The sequence below is a fragment of the Salmo trutta genome, chromosome 24, assembly GCF_901001165.1.
Source record: "Salmo trutta chromosome 24, fSalTru1.1, whole genome shotgun sequence".
In the NCBI taxonomy this organism is placed as follows: domain Eukaryota; kingdom Metazoa; phylum Chordata; class Actinopteri; order Salmoniformes; family Salmonidae; genus Salmo; species Salmo trutta.
The window spans coordinates 38,671,835-38,689,509 of NC_042980.1; the positions used below are offsets into that span (position 1 = coordinate 38,671,835).

The 17,675-nt window shown below is 44.9% G+C and overlaps 1 protein-coding gene across 1 annotated transcript in view; it reads left to right on the forward strand.

Annotated features, from left to right (window-relative positions):
• Nucleotides 1–1,627: 1,627 nt before the first annotated feature.
• slc9a2 (solute carrier family 9 member 2) overlaps nucleotides 1,628–17,675 on the forward strand; it is a gene marked incomplete in the record, with an annotated part of 25,088 nt that continues 9,040 nt past the window's right edge. The window contains 9 exon segments of the mRNA XM_029712099.1: nucleotides 1,628–2,232; nucleotides 7,856–8,070; nucleotides 8,440–8,688; nucleotides 14,462–14,712; nucleotides 14,840–15,057; nucleotides 15,301–15,500; nucleotides 15,589–15,678; nucleotides 15,826–15,896; nucleotides 17,506–17,525. Of these exon segments, the coding sequence (XP_029567959.1) occupies nucleotides 1,953–2,232; nucleotides 7,856–8,070; nucleotides 8,440–8,688; nucleotides 14,462–14,712; nucleotides 14,840–15,057; nucleotides 15,301–15,500; nucleotides 15,589–15,678; nucleotides 15,826–15,896; nucleotides 17,506–17,525 (1,594 nt within the window).

Genomic DNA, 17,675 nt, shown 5'->3' on the forward strand with positions numbered 1-17,675 from the left:
TGACATTTTTACCCACTGTCTCCCATTTGCAGCAGTGGAAAGATCTGAGAAAGCATACAGAATTCTACACATTCTACACAAAGAAAAAAATGTGCAGTCTTTTAGCCAGTGATGTAAAGTACTTAAGTAAAAATACTTTAAAGTACTACTTAAGTAGTTTTTTGGGGTATCTGTACATTACTTTACTATTTATATTTTTGTCAACTTTTATTTCACTACACTCCTAAAGAAAATATTGTACTTTTTACTCCATACATTTTCCCTGACAACCAAAGTACTCGTTACATTTTGAACGCTTAGCAGGACAGAAGAATTATCAAATTCACACACTTATCAAGATAACACCTGGTCATCCCTACTGCCTCTGGCCTAGCAGACTCACTAAACACAAATGCATCTTTTGTAAATAATGTCTGAGTGTTGCAAGAAAATGTGGCTGTCTGCTTTGCTTAATATAAGGAATTTTCAATGATTGATACTTTTACTTTTGATACTTAAGTATATTTTGGCAATTACATTTACTTTTGATATTTAAGTATATTTAACACCAAATACTTTTAGACTTTTACTCAAGTACTATTTTACTGGCTGACTTTCACTTTTACTTGAGTGACTTTCTATTACGGTATCTATACTTTTATTCAAGTATCACAATTGGATGCTTTTTCCTCCACTGCTTATAGCTAATCTCATGCTATTCTACACATTTTGCCATGAGGCTGAGAAAATGTTGTATTTTTAAAGAAAATGTATTGCAATTCTACACATATTGCTGTGAGGCAGAGAGTAAAATGTGCAGTTTTACAGCTAATCTCCTGCAATTCTAAACATTTTTTACATGGCTTATGACAGGGTGACCATTAAATTACTAGAGGGGCTATGTCATAAACCCTTGAAGTTCCAAAATGGGGTGAAAATGGTACCCATATTGGAAATGGAGAAATACAACCCAGTCTAATCAGAATGAATGTCTATAATGAGGCATAATCCTGATTGTACTTAAGCAGGCAGATGAAACAAAGGCATGTGATATACTGTATCAGATGTTGTGTAATATTATTATTGTCAACCTAAAATATTGCCATATAATTATAAATACAGTTTTTACAGGTTTTATACAAATGTCTGTATAAATAGCCTTAACATATATGTAAACAGACAATAAATGTCTACATTTTTTATTGGAAAGCTGAAAGTGCTATTATCAAATCAAACCAATGATTTGTAGGCTAATAAGAGCGTAATATGGCCAATATGAATATCAGCCTGAAAAAGGCATACCCAGGTAAGTCCTTCCACTCCAGGCTACAGCTGAGGTTGTGAGGCCCTCTTGGATATTTTTTCATGTGCTTTATATTGTTCCATTCCTTTGTTTAGTAGCAGTACAGTTGAAACGTGAAACCCAGGGCCCGAAACTATGAGAAAAGGAAAGTGCCCATTGAATGGCCTATAGGCCTACCGAAACCTCAGTGACCGAAACACAATCAGGCTGTCCTTTGTGATTTTCCTGAGTGCTGCTCCAATCAGAACTGTACCGGGCCGCGCCCAGCCCCTATCGGAATGGGCGTTCACATGCCACAGGTGCAGGTAGCAGGTAGGTAGTAGTCAAGGGCTGTCATCACCAAAAACAGTCCGCTTGGGAGAAACACTTTGTTTGGCAAACTGGAATGTGTTCTATCCTACAGTGTTGATTTTAAACATAGAAGTATAGAATATTGTATCATTGTTTTATTGAGGATTGCACTCTTGACTTTATAATAAATTATGGCATTTGGTGAAGTTTGGAGTTCATGGAGTTCCACCGCGGTCCTCTGAGCTTTTGACTCCGTAGCCTTGGATGGAGTGAGAGCGTGCGCGAGGGGCTCAGCCACCCACCCGACTTCTGTACACTTCTTATAGCTCAAAGCTGCTTATCAATTCTCAATCAAGTACGTTTTAAATATATTGGTTGTATGAGCACTATGGAAGGACCTAGCCAGATGAAACTGACAGTTAACTTTTTAACCATCGGATTGGTTCTCCTTAGTATACCATGTGGATCATACACGGAGATTCCACCCAAACCCCCTGGTAGCGTGACCGTCCCACCCCCTGTCAAGCCAGCGGGGGGTCCACAAGCGTTTCCCGACCCGGAGAACTCGAATCTCCCGGTCTTCACAATGGATTATGCCCGTATACAGGTGCCATTTGAGGTCACGCTTTGGGTGCTGCTCGCGTCATTCGCCAAGATTGGTAAGCAAAGTAAACAACCATGGACAAATAACTCCGTGAGAAATAATACGATAAGATATTTGCCCTTTCAATCTTTAAGTCAGCTCAGTTTCGTGGTAAGGTGTGACATTCCCGATGGGCAAGGGCATACTATAGCGTTGACTCAGACATTAGGAGAGACACATTTTGCTGTGGAGGTTGGCTGCCATGCAGATCCCATTTTTTTTCTAGTGAATTTTGAGAAAAGGATACAGACAAATGTTAACTTACAATTGGGCACATTTACAGGGCTAATGGGGACCTTGCAGAGGGGCACTTACACTGGTACAGTCCAATCAGTCTTGGGGCCATGGCCTTTCATACTGGACGGAATACCAGTGTGACTGTTAATGTGGATATATTGGATTAAACATCCATTTTGTATTATTTTTCTGCTACTGTATGGTTCATTTACTAGTATTTTTCTCAGTTCCACCATGTCAGGTTGTTACTACTGCTGCTCTACATACTGTATGGTTCATTTACTAGTATTTTTCTCAGTTCCACTATGTCAGGTTGTTACTACTGCTGCTCTACATACTGTATGGGTTGAGACTTAACATACTATTTTCAATGTATAATACAGTTATTATACTGTTATATAATACAGTTATTATAATACAGTTATTATAATAACCAGCAACATACACAGTTAAAAATCATTTTAATACAAAAACAAAGGTAGACATGAAAGGTCTATCAGAAATGAATCAAACTCCACTACACAATAATACAGAAATATATAATCATGGGTTTCCTGCATGAAGTTAACACATGCAACAGACCCACTAGACTTAAAGAAAAATTCCACCCCAAAACGATCTTTTGGTATTTGTTTCATTAGTCCATTGTTGACATATTGCCAAAAATGTTTTACATGTCAGCGATCAAGTTTTCAAGATTTATAATTTTCAAAATACAGCAATCCAATTAAATCAAATCAAACTTTATTTGTCACATGCGCCGAATACACCTTACCGTGAAATGCTTACTTACAAGCCCTAAACCAACAGTGCAGTTCAAGAAGAGTTAAGAAAATATTTACCAAATAAACTAAAGTAAAAAATAATAAAAAGTAACACAATAACATAACAATAACGAGGCTATATACAGGGGCTACAGTTACCGAGTCAGTGTGCGGGGTTACAGGTTAGAGGTAATATTTACATGTAGGTAGGAGTGAAGTGATAATAAACAGTGAGTAGCAGCAGTGTACAAAACAAATGGGGGGGTCAAGGGGGGGGGGGGTCAATGTAATAGTCCGGAGGCCATTTGATTAGCTGTTCAGCAGCCTTATGGCTTGGGGGTAGAAGCTGTTAAGGAGCCTTTTGGTCCTATACTTGGCGATCCGGTACCGCTTGCCGTGCGGTAGCAGAGAGAACAGTCTATGACTTGGGTGACTGGAGTCTCTGACATTTTTATGGGCTTTCCTTTGACGCCGCCAATTATGTGGATTCTGGATGTCAGGAAGCTTTGCCTCAGTCATGTACTGGTCCCGTACGCACTATCCTCTGTAGTGCCTTACGGTCAGATGCCAAACAGTTGCCATACCAATGGGTGATGCAACCGGTCAGGACGCTCTTGATGGTGCAGCTGAATAACTTTTTGAGGATCAGGGGACCCATGCCGAACTTTTCAGTCTCCTCAGGGGGAATAGGTTTTGTTGTGCCCTCTTCACGACTGTCCTGGTGTGTTTGGACCATGATAGATTGTTGGTGATGTGGACATAAAGGAACTTGAAAACTCTCGACCCGATCCACTACAGCCCTGTTGATGTTAATGGGGGCCTGTTCGGCCCGCCTTTTCCTGTAATCCACGATCAGCTCCTTTGTCTTGCTCACATTTAGAGAGAGGTTGTTGTCCTGGCACCACACTGCCAGTTCTCTGAGCTCCTCCCTATAGGTTGTCTCATCATTGTCGGTGATCAGGCCTACCACTGTTGTGTCGTCAGCAAACTTAATGATGGTGTTGGAGTCGTGCCTGGCCATGGAGTCATGGGTAATCAGGGAGTACAGGAGGGGACTAAGTACACACCACTGAGGGGCCCCATTGTTGAGGATCAGCGTGGCAGACGTGTTGTTGCCTACCCTTACACCTGGGGACGGCCCGTGAGGAAGTCCATGATCCAGTTGCAGAGGGAGGTGTTTAGTCCCAGGGTCCTTAGCTTAGTGATGAGCTTCGTGGGCACTTTTGTCCAAGTGGGAAAGGGCAGTGTGGAGTGCTATTGAGATTGCGTCATCTGTGGATCTGTTGGGGCGGTATTCAAATTGGAGTAGGTCTCTGATGTCAGCCATGACCAGCCTTTCAAAGCACTTCATGGCTACTGACGTGAGTGCTATGGGGCGGTAATCATTTAGGCAGGTTACCTTCGCTTCCTTGGGCACAGGGACTATGGTGGTCTGCTTGTAACATGCAGGTATTACAGACTCAGTCAGGGAGAGATTGAACATGTCAGTGAAGACACTTGCCAGCTGGTCAACGCATGCTTTGAGTACACGTCCTGGTAATCTATCTGGCCCCGCGGCTTTGTGAATGTTGACCTGTTTAAAGGTCTTGCTCACATCGGCTCCCGAGAGCATTATCACACAGTCATCCAGAACAGCTGGTGCTCCCGTGCATGCTTCAGTGTTGCTTGCCTCGAAGCGAGCATAAAAGGCATTTAGCTCATCTGGCAGGCTCGCGTCACTGGGAAACTCGTGTCTGGGTTTCCCTTTGTAGTCCGTAATAGTTTTCAAGCCCTGCCACATCCGACGAGCGTCAGAGCCGGTGTAGTCGGATTCAGTCTTAATCCTGTATTGACGCTTTGCATGTTTGATGGTTCGTCTGAGGGCATAGTGGGATTTCTTATAGGCGTCTGGATTCCTTGAAAGCGTCAGCTCTAGCATTTAGCTCGATGCGGATGTTGCCAGTAATCCATGGCTTCTGGTTGGGATATGTAAGTACAGTCACTGTTGGGACGACGTCGTCGATGCACTTATTGATGAAGCCGATGACTGAGGTGGTATACTCCTCAATGCCATTGGATGAATCCCGGAACATATTCCAGTCTGTGCTAGCAAAACAGTCCTGTTTTCCGCGTCATCTGACCACTTCCGTATTGAACAAGTCACTGGTATTTCCTGCTTTAGTTTTTGCGCGTAAGCAGGAATGAGGAGGATAGAATTATTATGGTCAGATTTGCCCAAGGGAGGGCGGGGGACAGCTTTCATCTCTGTGTGTGGAGTGAAGGTGGTGTAGAGTTTTTTTCCCTCTGGTTACACATGTGACGTGCTGGTAAAACTTTGGTAAAACTAATTTAAGTTTGCCTGACATTAAAGTCCCCGGCCACTAGAAGCGCCACTTCTGGGTGAGCATTTTCTTGTTTGCTTATGGCCTTATAGAGTTGGATGAGTGCGGTCTTATGATGCCGGTATGATGCATTTTGTCTCTGTTAGCTTTGTATGCGTTAGCCTAGCCTACCTGTTGTATTAAAAGCGCCACTTTGTATCATTATTCACACACTCAGAATTTGCTGCTTCATGTTCAGTAGCCTACCTCTCCTCTCTTAGTTGAGGGTGTGAGATCAAGTGTGCCTGTGTGGTCTGAATGAAATGGAGTAGGCTGCCTGTGCATGGCCGGAGAATCACGTGGCAGTTATCTTTCCAAGGAAATGAACTTAAATATGAATAGATTATAGTTTACTACAGTGTTTGTAAGACTGATAGCTTAATATAATGGGCCATGTGAGAATCTCTGGAAATATTACCTATTTCTATGTTTTGTTTTGTGCATTTTGTTATTGCTGGGACCATGCTGGGACCATGGCTGGCAAGTAAGCTGTGTCACATACACCTACAATAACATTGCAGGACTGCGGGTGGGTTTGGGACCAGATCTTGCCGTAGTGGGTGGGAGTCCAGCGGTGCGGGCGGATGCTGGGGGATGCGGTATGAAAAGCTTGACTAGTGGTACATCTATGTTGAAGACTAAGGGAAGAACTCAATTTCATACTCTAAGCGTCCTCTCTCCTCATCTCCTTCTCAAAACCCATTGGATGAGAAAGCCAGAAGTCCCTCTCCTCTGACCTCCTCCAATAGGTTTTGAGAAGGCTACGAGGAGACAGGACGCAAGGAATATGAATTTGAGATCTTCCCCTAGGAAGTGATTGTGCAAGTAATTCTATACTAGCAAGCAAGTATTCATGATTTCAAAGCATTCACTATCAGTTTTTCACACAGCCAGAACTACCCAGCTCCCCGTTGCGTGGTGCATAAGAACAAGCCTTAGCCATGGTACATTGGACATATACCACACCCCCTCGTGCCTTATTGCTTAAATGTAACCCTCCTCATTCCCCATCTACGTCTGTCTCATGTGTAGGCCCATAAAGACCACAGGGTGTTCTAGAGCCTGGCATATCCACTACATGACCAAAAGTATGTGGACACCTGCTCGTCGAACATCTCATTCCAAAATCATAGGCATTGATATGGAAGGCTTTCCACTAGATGTTGGAACATTGCTGCAGGGACTTTCTTCCATTCAGCCACATGAACATTAGTGAGGTTAGGCACTGATGTTGGGCGATTAGGCCTGGCTCGCATTCAGCGTTCCAATTCATCCCAAAGGTGTTCGATGGGGTTGAGGTCAAGGCTCTGTGCAGGCCAGTCAAGTTCTTCCACACCGATCTCGACAAACCATTTCTTTATGGTCCTCGCTTTGTGGACGGGGGCATTGTTATGCTGAATCAGCAAAGGGCCTTCCCCAAACTGTTGCCACAAAGTTGGAAGCACAGAATCGTCTCGAATGTTATTGTATGCTGTAACGTTAAGATTTCCCTTCACTGGAACTAAGGAGCCTAGTACGAACCATGAAAAACAGTCCCAGAACATTATCCCCCAAACTTTACAGTTGGCACTATGCATTCGGACTGGTAGCATTCTCCTGGCATCCACCAAACCTAGATTCGTCCGTCGGACTGCCAGATGGTGAAGCGTGATTGATTGCTCCAGAGAACGCGTTTCCACTGCTCCAGAGTCCAATGGCGATGAGCTTCATACCAGTCCAGCCGACGCTTGGCATTGTGCATGGTGATCATAGGCTTGTGTGCGGCTGCTCAGCCATGGAAACCCATTTCATAAAGCTCCCGATGAACAGTTCTTGTGTCGACGTTGCTTCCAGAGGCAGTTTGGAACTTGCTAGTGAGTGTTGCAAACAAGGACAGACGATTCAGCACTTGGCGGTCCCGTTCTGTGAGCTTTTGTAGCCTACCACTTCACGGTTGAGACGTTGTTGTTCCTAGATGTTTCCACTTCACAATAACAGCACTTATCGTTGACCGGGGTAGTTCTAGCAGGGCAGAAATGTTACGAACTGACTTGTTGGAAAAGTGGCATCCTATGACGGTGCCACGTTGAATGTCACGAATCTCTTCAGTAAGGCCATTCTACCACCAGTGTTTGTCTATGGAGATTGCATGGCTGTGTGCTCAATTTTATACACCTGTCAGCAACGGATGTGGCTGAAATAGCCGAATCCATTCATTTGAAGGGGTGTCCACATACTTTTGTATATATAGTGTATCTGTCATGTACAGTATCTGACCTTCAACCTCTTTCTCTCACAGGTTTCCATGTATACCACAAGATTACCTTCTGGGTCCCAGAGTCATGTCTCCTGATCAGTATTGGGCTGATCGTAGGGGCCATCATGCACTCTGTCCACGAGGAGCCCCCTGCTGTGCTCAGCTACAATGTCTTCTTCCTCTTCATGCTGCCTCCCATCGTACTGGATTCTGGATACTTTATGCCCACGCGGCCGTTCTTCGAGAACGTGGGCACGGTACGATGGTTTTATGCGCTAATACCATTATTAATTATGGTCTCTGGAGGGACTCAAGGGGCCGGTTTCCCTGACACTGATCAAGCCTATAGTCCTGGACTAATATGTGCTCTAATGTTAAAAAGGGCTCTAGTGCTTTTTATTCCTGGAACAGGTTTAATCTGTGTCTGGGAAAACTGACCCTAAGAATTAGCGTACATTCCAAGCAATACAGAAATACACTTGCTGTATTCTATTCTGGTAGGTGAACCATTTGCCATATAATGATTCATGTTATGCCACATTGAACAATGGAAGTTCCCACACCACCGCAAACCATGTTATGCCTCATTGAACAATGAAAGTTCCCACACCATCTTCTACCTACAGGTGCTTTGGTTTGCGGTAGTGGGCACCCTGTGGAACAGCATTGGGATAGGGATGTCTCTGTATGCGGTGTGTCAGATCGAGGCGTTTGAGGTGCAGGACATTAACCTTCAGGAGAACATGCTGTTTGCCGCCATCATCTCAGCTGTGGACCCAGTGGCCGTGCTCAGCGTGTTCGAGGACGTCTCTGTCAACGAGCAGCTCTACATCGTGGTGTTTGGAGAGTGCCTGTTCAACGATGCTGTCACTGTGGTGAGTGTGTGTGTGTGTGTGTGTGTGTGTGTGTGTGTGTGTGTGTGTGTGTGTGTGTGTGTGTGTGTGTGTGTGTGTGTGTGTGTGTGTGTGTGTGTGTGTGTGTGAGAGAGAGAGAGTGAGTGAGTGTGAGAGATAGAAGATAGAAAGTGTGTGTCAAATCAAATCAAATCAAACTTTATTTGTCACATACACATGGTAAGCAGCTGTTAATGCGAGTATAGCGAAATGCTTGTGCTTCTAGTTCCGACCATGCAGTAATATCTAACAAGTAATCTAACAATTTCACAACTACCTTGTACACACAAGTGGAAAGGAATGAATAAGAATATATGTACATGAAAATATATATGGATGAGCGATGGCCGAACAGCATAGGCAAGATGCAATAGATGGTATAGAGTACAGTATATACATGAGATGAGTAATGTAGGGTATGTAAACATTATATAAAGTGGCATTGTTTAAAGTGACTAGTGATACATTTATTACATCCAATATTTTATTATTAAAGTGGCTAGAGTTGAGTCAGTATGTTGGCAGCAGCCTCTCAATGTTAGTGATGGCTGTTTAACAGTCTGATGTCCTTGAGATAGAAGCTGTTTTTCAATCTCTCGGTCCCAGCTTTGATGCACCTGTACTGACCTCGCCTTCTGGATGGTAGCGGTGTGAACAGGCAGTGGCTCGGGTGGTTGTTGTCCTTGATGATCTTTTCGGCCTTCCTGTGACATCGGGTGCTGTAGGTGTCCTGGAGGGCAGGTAGCTTGACCCCGGTGATGTGTTGTGCAGACCGCACTACCCTCTGGAGAGCCTTACGGTTGTGGGCGGAGCAGTTGCCGTACCAGGCGGTGATACAGCCCGACAGGATGCTCTCGATTGTGCATCTGTAAAAGTTTGTGAGTGTTTTTGGTGACAAGCCAAATTTCTTCAGCCTCCTGAGGTTGAAGAGGCGCTGTTGCGCCTTCTTCACCACGCTGTCTGTGTGGGTGGACCATTTCAGTTTGTCAGTGATGTGTACGCCGACGAACTTTCCACCTTCTCCACTACTGTCCCGTCGATGTGGATAGGGGGGTGCTCCCTCTGCTGTTTCCTGAAGTCCACAATCATCTCCTTTGTTTTGTTGACGTTGAGTGTGAGGTTATTTTCCTGACACCACACTCCGAGGGCCCTCACTTCCTCCCTGTAGGCCGTCTCGTCGTTGTTGGTAATCAAGCCTACCACTGTAGTGTTGTCTGCAAACTTGATGATTGAGTTGGAGGCGTGCATGGCCATGCAGTCAAGGGTGAACAGGGAGTACAGGAGAGGGCTGAGAACGCACCCTTGTGGAGACCCAGTGTTGAGGATCAGCGGGGTGGAGAAGTTGTTACCTACCCTCACCACCTGGGGGCAGCCCGTCAGGAAGTCCAGGACCCAGTTGCACAGGGTGGGGTGTGTGTGTGTGTGTGTGTGTGTGTGTGTGTGTGTGTGTGTGTGTGTGTGTGTGTGTGTCAGATGTGCAGCACCCAATGAGTACATTGTTGTGTTCTGGAAATACCTATTGAACAAGGTGTCCCTGTTGTGAGCAGTAGTACATCATGATGCTTGGCAGAGTGACTAACTGTCCATGCAGGTGCAGACAGAATGGGAGATAGGTTACAAAGAGACACGTGTTGCTACATGTGAAGTCAGCCTGTCTGGATAACTGCATTCTTTGGTTCTGTGCCTTTGATTGCTTGTTCTCATAACATGCCAATGACATCACACACCCCAGGCTGAGTGCTGTTTTATAGGTCAGCAAAGCACCAGAAACAAGGCACTTAAACCGTTCCTAATGCATTGGTGCTAGTGGCACAGTTTAGTTTGCGTAATTCAAAGCTTTGACAGACCGCTAGACCTTCCAACCACATGCAACACTCAAACAAACATCCATACTGTTGCTCCTTCCAGTCCCATGTCAACACAATGTTCATGTTCAAACTATGTCTTAACATGGATGAGAGGACCGAAGAAAGTATCAGGACCGGTCACTGAACTGCCGGCTTAGTGTCTATAATAGGTTCTTTCTCAATATGTACACTACCGTGCTCCCCCTGAGTCACTGGATGTTTCTCAATATGTACACTACCGTGCTCCGCCTGAGTCACTGGATGTTTCTCAATATGTACACTACCGTGCTCCGCCTGAGTCACTGGATGTTTCTCAATATGTACACTACCGTGCTCCCCCTGAGTCACTGGATGTTTCTCAATATGTACACTACCGTGCTCCGCCTGAGTCACTGGATGTTTCTCAATATGTATACTACCGTGCTCCGCCTGAGTCACTGGATGTTTCTCAATATGTACACTACCGTGCTCCGCCTGAGTCACTGGATGTTTCTCAATATGTACACTACCGTGCTCCGCCTGAGTCACTGGATGTTTCTCAATATGTACACTACCGTGCTCCGCCTGAGTCACTGGATGTTTCTCAATATGTACACTACCGTGCTCCCCCTGAGTCACTGGATGTTTCTCAATATGTACACTACCGTGCTCCCCCTGAGTCACTGGATGTTTCTCAATATGTACACTACCGTGCTCCCCCTGAGTCACTGGATGTTTCTCAATATGTACACTACCGTGCTCCCCCTGAGTCACTGGATGTTTCTCAATATGTACACTACCGTGCTCCGCCTGAGTCACTGGATGTTTCTCAATATGTACACTACCGTGCTCCGCCTGAGTCACTGGATGTTTCTCAATATGTACACTACCGTTCTCCCCCTGAGTCACTGGATGTTTCTCAATATGTACCGTGCTCCGCCTGAGTCACTGGATGTTTCTCAATATGCATACTACCGTGCTCCCCCTGAGTCACTGGATGTTTCTCAATATGTACACTACCGTGCTCCCCCTGAGTCACTGGATGTTTCTCAATATGCATACTACCGTGCTCCGCCTGAGTCACTGGATGTTTCTCAATATGCACACTACCGTGCTCCGCCTGAGTCACTGGATGTTTCTCAATATGTACACTACCGTGCTCCCCCTGAGTCACTGGATGTTTCTCAATATGCACACTACCGTTCTCCTCGAGTCACTGGATGTTTCTCAATATGTACACTACCGTGCTCCGCCTGAGTCACTGGATGTTTCACAATATGTACACTACCGTGCTCCCCCTGAGTCACTGGATGTTTCTCAATATGTACACTACCGTGCTCCGCCTGAGTCACTGGATGTTTCTCAATATGTACACTACCTTGCTCCTCCTGAGTCACTGGATGTTTCTCAATATGTACACTACCGTGCTCCCCCTGAGTCACTGGATGTTTCTCAATATGTACACTACCGTGCTCCGCCTGAGTCACTGGATGTTTCTCAATATGTACACTACCGTGCTCCGCCTGAGTCACTGGATGTTTCTCAATATGTACACTACCGTTCTCCCCCTGAGTCACTGGATGTTTCTCAATATGTACACTACCGTGCTCCCCTTGAGTCACTGGATGTTTCTCAATATGTATACTACCGTGCTCCCCCTGAGTCACTGGATGTTTCTCAATATGTACACTACCGTGCACCCCTGAGTCAATGGATGTTTCTCAATATGTACACTACCGTGCTCCCCCTGAGTCACTGGAAGTTTCTCAATATGCATACTACCGTGCTTTCCACATTTTGTTACGTTACAGCCTTATTCTAAAATGAATTAAATGAAACATTTTCCTCAGCAATCTACACACAATACCCTATAATGACAAAGCGAAAACATGTTTTTAGAAATGTTTGCAAATTTATTAAAAATAAAAAACAGAAATAACTTATTTACATAAGTATTCAGACCCTTTGAGCTCAGGTGCATCCTGTTTACATTGATCATCCTTGAGATGTTTCTACAACTTGATTGGAGTCCACCTGTGGTAAATTCAATTGATTGGACATGATTTGGAAAGGCACACACCTGTCTATATAAGGTCCCACAGTTGATAGTGCATATCAGAGCAAAAACCAAGCCTTGAGGTCAAGGGAATTGTCCTTAGAGCTCTGAGACAGGATTGTGTCGAGGCACAGATCTGGGGAAGTGTGCCAAAAAATGTATGCAGCATTGACGGTCCCCAAGAACACAGTGGCCTCCATCATTCTTAAATGGAGTAAGTTTGGAACCACCAAGACTCTTCCTAGAGCTGGCCGCCCGGCCAAACTGAGCAATCAGGGGAGAAGGGCCTTGGTCAGGGGGGTGACCAAGAACTTGATGGTCACTCTGACAGAGCTCCAGAGTTCCTTTGTGGAGATGGGAGAACCTTCCAGAAGGACAACCATATCTGCAGCATTCCACCAAACAGGCCTTTATGTAGAATGTTCACACGGAACAGACTGTCAGACCATGAGAAACAAGATTATCTGGTCTGATGAAACCAAGATTGAACTTGTTGGCTTGAATGCCAAGCGTCACGTCTGGAGGAAACCTGGCACCATCCCTACGGTGAAGCATGGTGGTGGCAGCATCATGCTGTGGGGATGTTTTTCAGCGGCAGGGACTTGGAGACTAGTCAGGATCGAGGCAAAGATGAACGGAGCAAAGTACAGGGAGATCCTTGATGAAAACCTTCTTTCAGAGCATTCAGGACCTCAGACTGGGGCAAACATCTATAAAAACCTGTTTTTGCTTTGCCATTATGGGGTATTGTGATGTCATTATGGGGTATTGTGATGTCATTATGGGGTATTGTGATGTCATTATGGGGTATTGTGTGTAGATTGATGAGGGGGGTAAAAGATTTAATACATTTTAGAATAAGCCTGTAACGTAACAAAATGTGGAAAAAGTCAAGGGGTCTGAATACTTTCCAAAGGCACTATATGATGATTTCCTATTTATGAACGGTAGGGTAAAGTTCCACCCAGGTATCCTTTATCATTAATATTGAAGTTGGAACAGTCACAAAAAAAATCGAAGGCTCTTTCTTGCCACTGTGTTCTTTTGTTCACGAGCCATGCTAGGTGCTGTGTAAATATCACAAAGTAAACACAGCAGTTCAAACACACAACTTAGTGGTTTATCAGGACAATAAAGTCATTGGAGTTTTTGACCCTTGTTTCTGACCTATGACCTCAGGCATGGGTCAGACCTCTGTCTGTCTGCCTGACTCTTCCTCTCCATCTCTCTCTCCCCCTCTCTCTCCCCCTCTCTCCATGTGTGTGTGATTGTGTAGTTTCTAAAGAGCACATGTAATTATGTTCTGCAATGTCTAACTTCCATTTCCCCTTCTCTTTGTGTGGGTCCCTCTTTCTCTCTCTCTCTCTCTGTCTCTATCTCTATCTCTGTCTCTCTCTCTGTCTCTGTCTCTCTATATATCTCTCTCTCTATATCTCTCTCTCTTTCTCTCTTTCTCTCCCTCTCTCTATGTCTCTCTCTCTCTGTCTCTCCCTCTCTCTCTCTATGTCTCTCTCTCCCTCTCTCTATGTCTCTCTCTCTCTATGTCTCTCCCTCTCTCTCTGTCTCTCTCTCCCTCTCTCTCTCTCTCTCTCTCTCTCTCTCTCTCTGTCTCTCTCTATGTCTCTCTCTCTATGTCTCACTCTCTCTCTCTCTGTCTCTGTCTCTCTCTCTATCTCTCTCTCTGTCTGTCTCTCTGTCTCTCTCTCTGTCTCTCTGTCTCTCTCTATGTCTCTCTCTCTCTGTCTGTCTCTCTGTCTCTCTCTCTGTCTCTCTCTCTGTCTCTCTCTCTCTCTCTCTCTCTCTCTCTCTCTCTCTCTGTCTCTCTCTCTGTCTCTCTCTCTCTCTCTGTCTCTCTCTCTGTCTCTCTCTGTAGGTGCTGTACAACATGTTTAACTTCGTAGCAGAAATGCCGGTGGTGGAGCCGGTCGATGTATTTCTGGGCGTGGCTAGGTTCTTCGTGGTGGGCCTGGGGGGTATGGGCTTTGGTGTCATCTTTGGCTTCGTAGCCTCCTTCACCACACGTTTCACCTCTAACGTCAAGGAGATAGAACCCCTCTTTATCTTCATGTACAGCTACCTGGCCTACCTGGTAGCAGAGCTGTTCTCCATCTCCAGCATTATGGCGTGAGTGGATGAATGAGCATGCACATTGGGCCTACACACACACACACGTATACATGCATGAAAACACACATACATACACTAAAACACACACACAGCACTGACGACTCTGTGTTATGTCTGTCCACAGCATTGTGACCTGTGCCCTGACCATGAAGTACTATGTGGAGGAGAATGTCTCCCAGCGGTCCTGCACCACTATCCGCCATGTGGTCAAGATGTTGGGCACCATCTCAGAAACCCTCATCTTCTTCTTCCTGGGTGTGGTCACCATAACAACAGAACACGAGTGGAACTGGGGCTACATCATGTTCACGCTGCTGTTGGCCTTAGTGTGGAGAGGCCTGGGTACGAGGGGGAGAGGGTGTGTGTGTGTGTGTGTGTGTGTGTGTGTGTGTGTGTGTGTGTGTGTGTGTGCGTGCGTGTGTGCGTGTGTGTGTGTGTGCGTGTGTGGCAAAGTGTGTTGTGAGTTAACTTACAAAGATGAGCCAATCTGTGCAAAGCCTTACTCAGGCTGATCAGTTTGAATATGGAGTGAAAGATCCTGATTCTCACCTTTAACCTTTCGCCCTTTACCTCCACTCCTCCCAGGTGTCCTGGTGCTGACCCAGATCATTAACCCTTTCCGCACCATCCCCTTCAACTTCAAGGACCAGTTTATTCTGGGTTATGGTGGCCTGCGAGGGGCAATCTCCTTTGCCCTGGTCTTCACCCTGCCAGACACCATCGGCCGCAAGAAACTCTTTATCACCACCACCATCTGTATGATCATGTTCACAGTCTTCATCCAGGTAGGAGACATCAGAAGTCATCCAGAAGGCATCTAGACGCCTGGTTTAGTACTATCTACCTGATCAGAACCATTCATCTCCTGCTCAGGGAATCAGCATACGGCCCCTGATCGAGTTCATCAATGTCCGCAGAACCAACCGCAACCTGGAGACCATCAACGTAGAGATCCACTCCAGGGTAGGTCAATAAATAGTGTTTGTTTGTTTTTCTTGTCATTGGCTTGTTGTTTTTACTGTACAGTACACAGTTCAGGTCTGCAGTGTAATGCTATATTTTGGCTCACTGTGTGTAGCCACCTGTAACCCCTCCCCTCTCATCCCTCAGCTCATAGAGCACACCATCGCTGGGGTAGAGGACCTCTGTGGCCAGTGGAGCCACTACTACTGGAAGGACAAGTAAGAGCTTCCTTTTCCTGTTTCATCACTTCCTATCCTGTGACTTCCTGTCCATCTACTCCCAGGGTAGCATAGTTTAGGGAGGCAGGTCTGTTTCAAATACACGGGCCGACAAGGTGACAATAAAATATATACAGTACGAGTCAAAAGTTTGGACATACACTTTTTTGATTACCACATGATTCCATATGTCTTATTTCATAGTGTTGATGTCTTCACTATTATTCTACAATGTAGAAAATAGTAAAAAACAAAGAAAAACCCTTGAATGAGTAGGTGTGTTTAAACATTTGACTGGTACTATATGTGTTCTTCTTTTTATTATGTGGCTTCCTCGTCTCCTTTCATCCATCTGCTATGTCTACTTACTTAAAAGTGACTTCCTTAGGGGCATCATTTGCCTTCACCTAACCTGTGTTTAAAGAGCAGTAAAGATGAAGTGGAGGAAGTGACTTCTGCTGCGTCATATTAATCAAATGTCACCGGTTGTATATTTTGTTTCCTTTTAACATTGCATTTGATAGCTCGATCTCTACCTGTTTCCCTAGTGAACTGATGGTGAGATTCAAGTTTTTCTGTAGATCAACTTGCGCTCTAGATTTTCCTGTCTGCGGTTTTTGTTTTTTTGTTCCCATTGTTCTGGCTGTGAAAGTGTGGGTTGACATTTTACTAGAATTCAGTGTTGTGTTGTCAGAAGGTGAGTGTAGCTGGTGCATGAAGTCAGGCGCAGGAGAGCAAAAGGAGTGAGCAATGTACTTTATTCAAAAAATAAAGGCACAAGGTAAACAAATACACTTGACCAAATAACCAACGGTAAACATTACGCACGGGTGAACACAGCACCCGTGGAAAAACCAGCCATCATGAACCGAACTGAACATAGAAACAATCACGCACAACAAACATGGGGGAAACAGAGGGTTAAATACATGAACATGGAATTGGATAATGAAAACCAGGTGTGTAGAAAATAAAGACAAAACAAATGGAAAATGAAAGATGGATCAGCGATGGCTAGAAGACCGATGACGTCGACCGCCGAACGCTGCCCGAACAAGGAGAGGGACCGACCTCGGCATAAGTCGTGACACATGTTCCTTTGAGCTGCAACATCCTCATTAGTGGCTTCTACTTTACTCCGAATGCCCCAAAGAAATGTACAGTTCTTCTGATGTAACAATACACCCCCACCCCCTCTATGACCCATATCCTCACTACACCCCTCTCTACACCAGAACGGGTTTGTCTGGAGTCCTTTTTAAGTCATCTTAGGTCAACTCTGCTAGTCAGAACTTGTCCTCATCCCAGGAAGCAAAGCACAGCCCCATTCCCTTTCTTCTTTTGTTTCCACGAAGATAAGCCACTTAGCCTTTTGGAGGGCTTTGGGAGGAGCTTACATCTATCCACTTTCTATAACTCTGTGTGAACACCAAGGCATGAGTTTAATATTGCTTCCATGGGTATTATGAAATGCTTCTGTCAGTGAGTGTCTGTGATAATGTTTAGTATCTGCCCTCTTTGTCAGGTTTCTGAAGTTTAATAACCATCTCTCTAACCCCTATGTCAGGTTTCTGAAGTTTAATAACCATCTCTCTAACCCCTATGTCAGGTTTCTGAAGTTTAATAACCGTCTCTCTAACCCCTATGTCAGGTTTCTGAAGTTTAATAACCGTCTCTCTAACCTCTATGTCAGGTTTCTGAAGTTTAATAACCGTCTCTCTAACCTCTATGTCAGGTTTCTGAAGTTTAATAACCGTCTCTCTAACCCCTATGTCAGGT